Source organism: Mchenga conophoros, linkage group LG15, assembly GCF_057382185.1.
Source record: "Mchenga conophoros isolate Kocher_MC1m ecotype Shallow Benthic linkage group LG15, M_conophoros_male_GT1.1, whole genome shotgun sequence".
NCBI lineage: Eukaryota > Metazoa > Chordata > Actinopteri > Cichliformes > Cichlidae > Mchenga > Mchenga conophoros.
The window spans coordinates 36,722,823-36,734,083 of record NC_140540.1 but is presented as its reverse complement, the minus strand read 5'-3'; the positions used below and the strand labels follow the sequence as shown (position 1 = coordinate 36,734,083).

The 11,261-nt window shown below is 36.5% G+C and overlaps 1 protein-coding gene across 4 annotated transcripts; it reads right to left on the bottom strand.

The window, feature by feature from the left end:
- Nucleotides 1-330: 330 nt before the first annotated feature.
- tbxa2r (thromboxane A2 receptor) lies at nt 331-11,028 on the bottom strand. Of its 4 annotated transcripts, XM_085247009.1 has the most exons (4): nt 10,928-11,028; nt 5,793-6,620; nt 3,056-3,189; nt 1,665-1,980 (listed from the first exon to the last, which is right to left on the bottom strand). In XM_085247009.1, exons 2-4 carry the CDS (start codon nt 6,579-6,581, stop codon nt 1,803-1,805), a joined length of 1,101 nt encoding a protein of 366 aa, XP_085103135.1. In that variant the 5' UTR covers nt 6,582-6,620; nt 10,928-11,028; the 3' UTR covers nt 1,665-1,802. The 4 variants fall into 4 exon arrangements, with proteins under 4 accessions (XP_085103132.1, XP_085103134.1, XP_085103133.1 ...); XM_085247006.1 differs by lacking the exon at nt 3,056-3,189 and having other exon boundaries at nt 331-1,980; XM_085247008.1 differs by lacking the exon at nt 3,056-3,189 and having other exon boundaries at nt 331-1,980; nt 10,933-11,025.
- Between the last annotated feature and the right edge of the window lie 233 nt (nt 11,029-11,261).

The window sequence follows — 11,261 nt, the reverse complement described above, 5'->3', positions numbered from 1 at the left end:
TTAAAAAAAGAGAGAGAGCAAATATACTATAGCAGTTTGTTGCAGCATTTCATTATCACTGCTCTTAGTTTCAGTGTGTAGATCTCGCTTTGTGTTTCTGCATTGGTTAGTATATCCAGTAAAAAAAAGGAAGCATTAACTTAACACTGGAGTGGCATATTTTTTTCTGCCTTACCATTTTGCATACATAAGTAAAAAACCGAATGGCTAAATTTAAATGGTTTGACCTATTACATGGTTTGAGCAATATCAGTACTCTTCTTTGTGTTGCTACTTGACTGCATTTCTGTATGGGAAGTAAAATGGTTAAATATTTAACAGCAACAAATATTTCTGTTTTATTGAGCCTTTATTTACGTGAACAATCAACATTTACTCCTCACTGTCATGGGAGAACTTTTATGGGATAAAAAAAAACTGTTGTGGAAGACTGGTTGAGTTGATTGACATTACAGTGTGCATTACTTTATGTGCATGATGAGTGTAAAAATTGCTCTCTTCACAAAAAATATTCTCAGTCCACATCAACTTTAAAGCTTAGCCTTGAGATCTCAAAGAGGCAGAAGATTTTATAACAATCAAAATAAAATACAATAACGTTCTCCAAATTTAAACTCTAGACAGTGTACTTGTTTAGGTTATCTAATTGTAGTTTATCTAGATGTTTAGGATGCACTGTAATTCCTCCACTAACTGAGTCCTGCTTTTTAAAGGGTGAGTTCATTCAAATTATAAATCTTCACACATGCATTTTCATACTTACTCCCACTTACACTTAACCATACTTCGGCACAATACATCATTTTTAATTAACACCTTCCATTCAGTTGAGCAGCACTTGTGCATTTAATGGATGGTATACCAAAATAAAACAAATTTATATCTAAGTGACTACATGCCAGTATTTGTTAGGGACAATAAAGAGATGATTTCTGGAGATCATGAGAACGACATACCAGTTATCAGTAAAATTTTCAACTTATAATGAAGTTACCATCTTTTGATCCCTCATTTCTTCACATTTTCCCAATACTAACGTTCAAACACATTGGAATTGCTAACACACTGTTTTCACTGCACATATTCTAGATAAATATACAGGAATGAAAGGTGGGTCAAGACTTTTGATATTTGTAATAATCCATCTTTTTTCGTCTTGTAAACATCCTTCAGCCCATATGTAACAGACAACCTTGAAACAGAATATCTCACTCAGTAAAAAAACAATGAAGTTAAATGCAAGAAACAGATCGTTTAACATTTTTCAATCTTTTATAGGTTTTCAGAGTTTGTGACATGTTCAGTCAGAGTAACTATTAGCAAATGTATGTGAATATAGTATAATATGATATTTCTTGTTAACAATAGGCACTTCTACAATATTACAGTTTCTATATTTCAGGTTCATGGGACTAGGCTGCCTGTGGGTTTCCTCCTAAAATGGTTAGCACAACATCAGGTCTAAGCATGCATCAAACAAAGAGAAAACAAGATAATTTATCCTATTTAATGGTACATTAAATACGGTTAACTTAATGCAGGAGTATCTAGGTAGCAGTGCATATAGTTAACTTCAGTGCGATGTATGGAGCTGAGAGTATATGTCTGATCTCTGTGATCACTCATTTCTGATCAGAGAAACAAACACACACTGTACCATGAGCCTTAGTCAGGTGACTTTAAGGTAGACGGAGAAGTGACATTTGACTTTGTTGTTTCTCCTGTTTCATCTGAGCCCAGGTTGCCCCCTAATGAAGATCGTGTGAATCTGCGTGCAGTCTCTTGAAAATATGGGTACAAAGTCATGATTGAGCTCCGGGACCAGTCAAAGCGGGGGTAGACTCTCTTAAAGACTGCCCTCCGGAACAGGATATAAACCCATGGGTCGAGGATCTGGTTGCAAGTGGCAAAGCGGAGGTACAGCAGCAGTTTCCTGACCCAGAGAGGATCGCTGGAGAACACTGTTTGAGCAATAAAGACCTGGATGTGGAGGAATAATATAGGGACAGACAGAGAAAAGCAGAAGTAAAGAGAAGCATGAAGGAGGAAGCAGTTGACGGGGGAGAAGATGGTAAAGAAAGGAAATAAGAAATAGCAAAAGGAAGAGATTGGAAAAGGCGAATAAGAGAAGGGAGATCAAATAGGTTAATATTGCAGATCTACACAAGCATTCACTATAAGTTATGTCTAGTTTAAAAAGAAAGGCTAGGCTAATTTTGTCATGGTGTCCCTGAGGCAGTGGCTGCTGTAACATAGCCTAATTACCCATTACCCAATTACCCACATTTCATGTGAGGCACAGCATTATTAGCATTACCCCAACTGTCTCCAGAAGGGGGAAAACATGCTAACAAGCTCCTGCAGGAATTAAAAACCGGCCTAGTGTAGCTTATAGTTTCTTTTCAAAATTTAGCTTGTGTCACAGTTCTGTTCTCCTGAGTTTTTGCATCCAAGCAATGCAAGAGACCATGCAAGATGAAGCGTTTTTGTGAGGCAAATGCCTCTCAGTGGTATTGGTACTCCATGGGCTCATGTTTTGCAGAGTGCCAGTTAACATTGGCTTATTTTCATTTTCAAAAACAAAGAAGAAAACTGACATTAAGAATAATAATTTCATATAGGCTCAACTGCAGATAACTGCTTGATTGCATTTGTCCAGTTCGCAGTACTTCCAGGATTTCTGCAGCTATACTCCAAAGGAAAAAAAATATTAGAAACTAAATGAAACGAAAATCTGCAAAACGAAAAGCTACCATGTTTCTGATGACAGAACATACGTGTGTTAATTTTTCCAAATTAAAGAACGTGCAAGGCCAAAAAACAAGCATGATGAAAAGTTTAATGGCTATTAACTGGAGAAAGAATGGAACGAAACTTTGAGCATATAAGTATTGGTTTGGAAGCGGCAGTGCGTGAAGTGGACTGATGAGTACAAATCTATCATTTGGAGATGTTTAGGGCACGTGACCAACTAATTGGCAAAAATACGATGCCATGGGGGTGAGCGGTGATGGCAGATGAGCAGAGTTAGATTTTCGTTTCACGTTTTACTCGCCTTAGTGGGGACACTTGAAACATGATGTAAATCCATGGGTCTAAAATCTGATTGCAGGTGGCCATTCGTATGCCGAACAAAACCACATTAGCATCAGGAACTTCAGAAGTCTTCATGCACACCAAAATGTATATCTGTACAAGGTATCACACAACTAATGTTAGACCAGACTGCAGAAAAATGTGTGCTCCACTCAGGGACTTTAGTCCTTATTATTTTGTTCTCTGGCAAACTCAGTTAAAAAAATGAAGTAGTTGATTTATTTTTTTTAACTATACATAGGAAAGCAAAAGTGTAAAGAACTGAATTATGCAATAAGTGATTCCTATTAGAAGTATAAAAATGATAGGTAGATAATGCAAGATAGGCTGAACGTAACTGAAATTGTCTAATTTTTATACAAATTAAAAATGCATCAGCATCTCATCAGTATCTATAAATAACACCTCCCATAGAAGGTCTGGGTTTTATTTTGAGTCTTGGTTGCCACACTGGAACTTTCTGGACTTTTTCAGTGCTGTTTGACATTGTACTAGATGTTTTCCTTTAAAGGCTCTGCTTCACTCTTGAGTTGAAATATGTCATCTCAAGTGGGGCATTAAGGGGCTCTTTGATCCAGTGTAAGTACAGACGGTTTTCAGATCAGCTAGTAAATAGGCTGCATCACTAAGAAGAATTGAAGCATACACAGAGGAGCAGAGAAAAGGACCTTGTGATGCCTCATTAAGGTTCAAACATTTTAAAAGAAGCGCTGGTAACAAAAAACTAGATAGTTAAGGTCATGGCGCGGTGCTTTCAAACATATGAAAACCATTTTCCACACAACAGCAGGTGGACACAGTAAAAGTAAGTGTGTCACCTTGCAGTATCTTGAAGATATTAATTTCCTATCACAACCTCATGATTAATGTTTAGTGAACAGTCTTTATAAATGTTTAGCCCGTCAGGCTACTTTTGTTTTTTATATATATATTCTGAGTATTTCTTTGATCATGAAAAAATAGAAAATTTATTGTCAAGAAACACAAACCTAGCCTAAAAGAAGGTAAAAACAAGAGAGATCTTCTCCTTCTGTCTACAAGAGAAGGCAGTGAAATCTTCCATTGGTCTTATGATCACACAACACACAAATAGACCAGACTGCAATTATGGAGTTCAACACACTGTTACACTGGTTGAAAAAGGGCCAGATGTTTCTGTGGAGGGCAGTGACTGTTGTACAAGACCAGAGTGCTCCATTTATCCTGCAACATCACATCAGTTCACTCTCTGGGTCATCAGATAAATTGTTTCTTTCATATGAGGATTAGATTTGAAAAAGCTGCTACAAATAAAACATTTCTTGACCAAAGACAGCTACTTTATAGAAAGTTAATATGAAGAGACAGGGGTGTACTAGTATTTGTTCAAATGTACACACAGTGTTATGTAACAACTCTTCCTATAACAGAAAGCTTACATAAATTAGTCAAAGAATCAGATGTTAGATTCATAAATAATTTGTCTGGCCCTTCAGTCTGATCTCCATTTCTGCTTGTCTGGAAATCTCCTTGGCTACATGTGCTTGACACTGAATTGCTCTACCTGAAAGTGTTATCTCTTTCTTTCCGGCTCTCTCTCTGACTCCCTCACCTCTTCTCTGGTGTTGTAGAATAAAACAGGAATTAGCTCGTTAATTATTATTTGTAGACTAATTGAATGCTATTGTCCAGTAAAAGTGCTATAGAGTGCTATATAATTGAAAAAGATACAAAAAGTATTTTTTTTTATTAACAGAACAATATAGTACCTTAAATAAAAATAGAAAATTACACCCCATTATATGAGGAATTACAGTGTACATTGTGAACAAGAAAACAGCAGCATTAATGTGACTTTAATTATCATCAGTTATATTTTTACATGGTTTGCTGTTCCAGAACATGAGGTTTACTAACTATTAATGTTATAGACTGGAAAAATGATATAATTCCTCATGCTGTTTGAATAGATAAACAAATAAATAAGAGAAGTGCTAAGTGCCTAGCTTTACATGTTTTTAACTCACCAATTTAAATGTTATCATGGCTAAAAAATGTATAATTTTGCATGTGACTGACAGTTGGGTGCTGACGTAGGTAGCTGTAGTGGGTAGCTGTGTGCTAGGCTTCACCTCAACTGAACTGAGATACGGAACTGGATCTCTCACCTGTTTCTAAGAAGTAAGAAAGTTTAAAATAATAATAATATTTTTTTTAAATAATTCTTAGTAATCAGTTTAATAACAGAAAATGTCCTTGTTTTCCTGTTTTCAAAATAGTTTTTGTTTATTTACGCAATACGAAACAAATTCAGTTTTTTTTAAATTATAGCATAAAATCCTTTGTGTTTTATACTAAAATTAAAAATCAAGATTAAAAACAAAAAAAAATCAACAACAAACAATACAAAAAAAATATTTAGCCATTAATAATTTGTGTTCATGTAGGTTATTAGGTAATAAAGTAACTGGTGTGACACAAAAGATGAAAATTGGGGCTGTCTGTGTCATGACTTATTGCTTACTGTTATTTATGCTATTTAAGAGTGAAATTGCTAAATTCGGTTCTGTATTACTAGTGTATTACGCATTAGTTATATTAATTGTCATTTTTGCCTTTCTTTTTGTCTATATACAACAACCTACCCAAAACCAACCAACTAACCAAAGAAACAAATAAACAAGCAACCAACCAAACAAACAAACAAACAAACTCACCAGGAGGGGGCACCAGCTGATAGAGGCAATAATCATGATCAAGATAAGTTGCACCATCATCTCGACTTCATGGTCTCGGCTCCGCTGTGTCCTGTCCTGTCCGCAGCACACCTTGATAAGCGTCACCACACTCACTGTGTTCAGTAAAAATGACACAACGATTGAAGTCAACCCCACGAAGGAGAAGAGCAGGGAGAAGACCATATCCCTTCCTTTCGAACTGATGTTGAAAAAACACCAAGAACCAGGAGCCTGTATGTGGTAGCTCCCGATGCCTATTAAGGGCAGCAAAGCAATACAGCCAGCAGCCAACCATACCATCAGCACCATGTAGACTGTCCGGCTCTTGCTCATGTTGGTGGAGCGTGCAAATGGACGGTTAATGCCACAGAAGCGCTCCATGGCCATTGTGGCACTAAGCAGCAGTGGGCACAGTCCATAGAAGACCATAGACATACCCATGAAGTTGCAGAAGTGGCAGTTAGGATCTACTTGGCGCCAATTAAAACGTGTAAAATGGAAGGAGACCACAATGGAACCTGTGACCAAAAGACCCATAAAGTCAGTAACTACAAGACCGGCCAGGAAGATTAAGAAGAAAGACCGTGACCGATTCCGCATTCGTCGGAAAGATTTGACAAGAACAATGAAGGCAATGAGATTTGAGGTGATTCCCAAAGTGCTGAAGATGGTTGAGAAGTATGCTGAGCTGATGGGACGTGTGTAATTGAACGGAGGGCTTTTGAGGGAGTAACATTGTGGAGTGTTGTTGGCATCTGAGGTATTCATCGTGGCTAGCTGGTACACACTCGTTGACTTGAGGTGACTCTGAGATGAAAAGACAATACTAGTTAGAAGAGTACAAACAAAAAATCAATCAATCAATCAAACAAACAAACAGAAAGTTAAAAAATTACATAAAAAATATAATACATTCATCCAAGCACCAAGATAATAGTAATTGGACAGCCACACAATACCCATTGCAGGGACACTACAATTATTACCAGAAGGATTTTATTTTTTTGACTACTACATATGTATATACATTTTGTGTCATTGTGTATTGCATGGTTAGCTTAGTTGTACCACCAGACAGTCAAATCCTATTGTTCTCGCATGCTGTGGCAGCACTACAACCTCATAGCACCAAGAGTTTGGCTTAAAATCCCTGAGTTTTCTAAGGAGTTTATATAGTGTGAGAAAGAACTGTCTCTGTATATTTTTATGAGTTTTTGCTGGTTGGGTCGACTCTTACAGTATAAACAAACTGAGCAAAGGTGACATAATCTGTCAGAAGAGGTGGACCGATGTTGTTGCACTTCAGATGTGGTGACGTCCAAGATAAAAAATGTGTTTACTCTAACACAGTTCTAAATGGCACATTCCCAACTCTTTATTTACATCGAGCATACTGCAACACATCATATTTCTAATTAGAGCACCTTTAATGGCTGAAGCCTATCTTATCATGCAAAAAAGCAAAACACATTAGTTCAACAGTCAGTGGTTTAAAAAACCACTTCTGGTTAACGATCATTTCTTTGTTTTTATAATTTTTCATCATTTCATTGGTTGTTATGACATCAGTATTGTATTGCTACAACAGAGGCTGAAAATGCAATGAACAGTTCTATGGACGATTAAACACATAGCAAAGAAAGCTGACAGTGCGTCTGAATTATTAAAAACCCTTTATCTGGAGGTAAAATCATTGTTGCCAGATATCAGGGGATCCAATATTTTTAGTGTCGACAACACTGATTGCCTAAACTATGAAAATAAACCTTTAGAATGCAAAGTAACAGCTCAGATGCAGATGTACACAGCACCCACACAAACGCATGCAGACAGTGACAGTATGGGGCAGAGATGGAATGAGTGACAGAGAGACCGAAATAGACAGAGTGGGAGAGCTGGCATATCCTGCCAGGAAGTTCAGTTTGGTGGCACTAAAAGGAAATAAACATAGAATCAGACATAATCAGCTCTTGGTATTCTTTCCCCAGTAAAAAAAAAAGAAGTCTGAGGATGGTAATATGGAAACAAATATCCATAGCTTTCATTAATCTAAATATTTGTTTCACAGCACATCACCAAGATACTGATTTCATCCTGTGTTAACTAAAGAAACTACAGCAACTGTAGGTTATTGCTTTAAGAAACAAATTTATATACAAAAACCTATGCAGTATGATCTAAGAGAAAGACTTCAATGAGAAACATATGCCTGTACTATACTCTATAAAATTATGCCTGTTCAGTAATGTGTTGTTACCTTACTTACAAACACCCCCAAAATTGGGAAGTTGTAAAATGTAAATAAAAACAGAATCCAAAGATTTGCAAATCTAGTATACCAATATTTTATAGCAAATAGCAAACCTAAAACATACTAAAAATTTTAACTGAGAACATTTAAAACTTTAGGGAAAAATATGAGCTGATTTTGAATCTAATGGCAGCAACATGTCTCAAAAGAAGTTGGGATGGGAAGAACAAAAAGTCGGAAAAGTAAGTGGACCTAAAAAAAGAACAGCCAAAGGAATGTTTTGCAGCTAATTAGGTTACTGGCAACAGATCAGTAACATGAATGGCTATAAAAAAAACCCACATTTTAGAGAGGCAGAGGTTCACCAATCTGCAAAAAAAAAAAGAAGACAAAAGAAAAGAAGCAAGTATGGAGCAACTTCAGAATATTGTTGCTCAACATAATATTGCAAAGACTTTTTTTTGTCATGTCATGTTGCCATGTTGCATGTCCACAAATGCAGGCTAAAGCTCTGTCGTGCAAAAAAGAACCCATGTGTGAAGATGATAGAGAAATGTTCAAGGGTCAAAGGTAATTTAAAATGTACTAAACTGTTCTGTTGTCAGATTATTTGAAATTTGAAATTCTTTTTTGTAAACATGGCCAGCGATTTCTCCGGACATAAGAAGAAAGAGTAGTTCAAAAGCCTGGGGGTGAATTAGTGCCCATGAACTGACAGATTACTGATCTGGAAAGGCACCTTCAGCAATGAAAGACTTTTATTCACTTCATATCAGAAGAGTCTGGGCGCTTAAATAGGCCTCCTGTAGCCCAGATCTCTCACCAACTGAAATCATTTGGAGCATCAAGACAGAAAAAATGCTCAAGTAGTCCCAAGACTATTGAGCAGCCACAATAATACATCAGACAAGAATGAGATAACATTCCTCTCCCAAAAGTCCAGCACCCGGTCCCCTCAGTTTTCAGATGTTTATGGACTGTTCTTAAAAGAATGCCAAACAGTGGTAAACATGGCCCAGTCCCATCTTCTTGGAGGTGCGTTGCTGCCATCAAAATCAAAATGAGCCAATACTTTTCTAAGAACTTGTAGATTTTCTCAGTTCAAGTCTTTGATGTGTTTTATATGTTCTATACTTTGCTTAGTTGCATTTGTACTTTGGATTGTCTTTGGCACTATTTACAAAACACATCAGTGAATCCAGTAAAAATTTCTATCACCATCAGAATTTTGTTTGTTTCACTATTTCACTGTTTGGTGTTATACTTGTGCAGTAGCTTTTAAGAAGACACATCATGGGAGGAGGATATACAGAAATGCAACAGAAAAAGACAAATAAAGACAATAAAGGACAAAACGGAGAATTATACAGGTTTTTAAAAGTGAAAAGCTTCTGATGCTGTTATTAATATGTACTGACACTAAAATGCAGCAGAATAAAACTAAAAGCTGTCTCAGACAGTTGTGTATTATTGGCAGCAGCGAATGATCATTGTCTTGACACTTCTAATTTCAATGACTAGAAATTGTGCAAACTAAAATCTGACTGCTGGATTTCCCCCCATAGGGAATTTTCTTCCACTTGTCCATTCTTTTTCCTGTAGTCTATTGATTTGCTTCTACATTTGAAATCATAACAATGCAGAGTGGAATGCACAGAACTTTTAACAGGCAGGAAGACAACTTTAGTAACTTGAAGAATTAGGCTAAGTGCTTCTGTATTGAAGTGAAACAATAAAACAATCCAAATTGTCTAAACTTTGGCCAAGTGGGTATAGACGACCTGTATTGTTTCACACGCCAACTGGGCACAGACTGGTAGCTCGTTAGGAATGAAAACAACTGAACCACTAAAACACCAAACAGGTGTCTGTTTTTAGCCTGCTTTCATGCAGTAATCTTGTAAAGCATCAAATTTATCCTTCAAACTAGTTTAGAAGAACTTAATGCCTAGTGCTGAAAATGCCACTGCCTAAAAGGAGATCATGAAATCAGGTTCGGTACACCAATTATTTGCTCAATCATCAAAAACAACTCAGATGAATATTTTGATGTTGCTTTGATGTTTGTGCGAGTGGTGGAAACCATTATAAATCAGCCATGAAACTAAGATATGAGCCCTTTTCCTTTACTACATCAGAATTTTATAATATTCGTTTAATCTCGTTAATAGAGTGGATACATATTAAGAACTGTAGAACCCAAAAAAACTGTGGCAATATGTTTTTGCCACAGAAAACTGAAGATACAGAAACTGAGACAAGTCATTGCACAGTTTACAAAAGGTAATGAAATCCTTCACGTCCTTAGGAAGTGCTATATGATGAACCTGCTCTCGTATGATCTACAAAACCTTTTTAAAGAACAATTAGCCAAAAGTGCCTGTTAGAATCCAAGATCAATATGTCATACTAAATACTGTTCCACTATGGCAGTAAAAATGCTTTACCAATGGGCCTAATGCAAAACCACAGAAATGCATTCATGAGTTTTCCACTTATCCTGAAATGTTGAGAATGGTGAATGCATGCAAAACAATATTAACCCACAAGGTTTTGCTGGTTTAAAGAAGATGAATAAGAATCATTAATTAACTGTCCTTATGATATACCATAACATACAATACAAATGATAAAAGTATATAAAAAAAATCTCTAGACCTGTGTAGTTTGCGCATATGCAGTAATATAAGAAAAAAAGCTTAGCACTTACAAATCACTGAGTATTAAAGAAGACTTCACAGAATTGTTTTCAAGGATCATTTGTCTTGCAGTTGTAAAGTTTTTACTTCTCCATCGTTAACATCTCTCTTAAAAGATCAAAAATTATGCAAATTATAACAACTAGAAGACATGGGATAGATACCTTACATCACAAGTTCAGCTTGATGACAAAAAGACCTTTAGTAGCAACCCTGGCTCATCTTTACTCCCTTCCCCCAGCTATGTCCTCTCCTCTACTCTTCCTACTCTGATACTCATCTCCCCCTCGTCCAGTCTTGCTTCCTTTTGCACAGTACACTCCTCTCAGGAAGTCAGAGGAGGGGAGGGCTTTAGGAAGGCACTCTTTCTTTTTCCATGCAGCAGAAGAGCATAGAAAGAAAAAGTATGACTGTAAAAATGTTTGCTTTTAAAGGCTGGCAAGTGATCTAAAAAGGTTAACAAGCAAAAAGTAAATGAAAAAAACACGACCCCAAAAC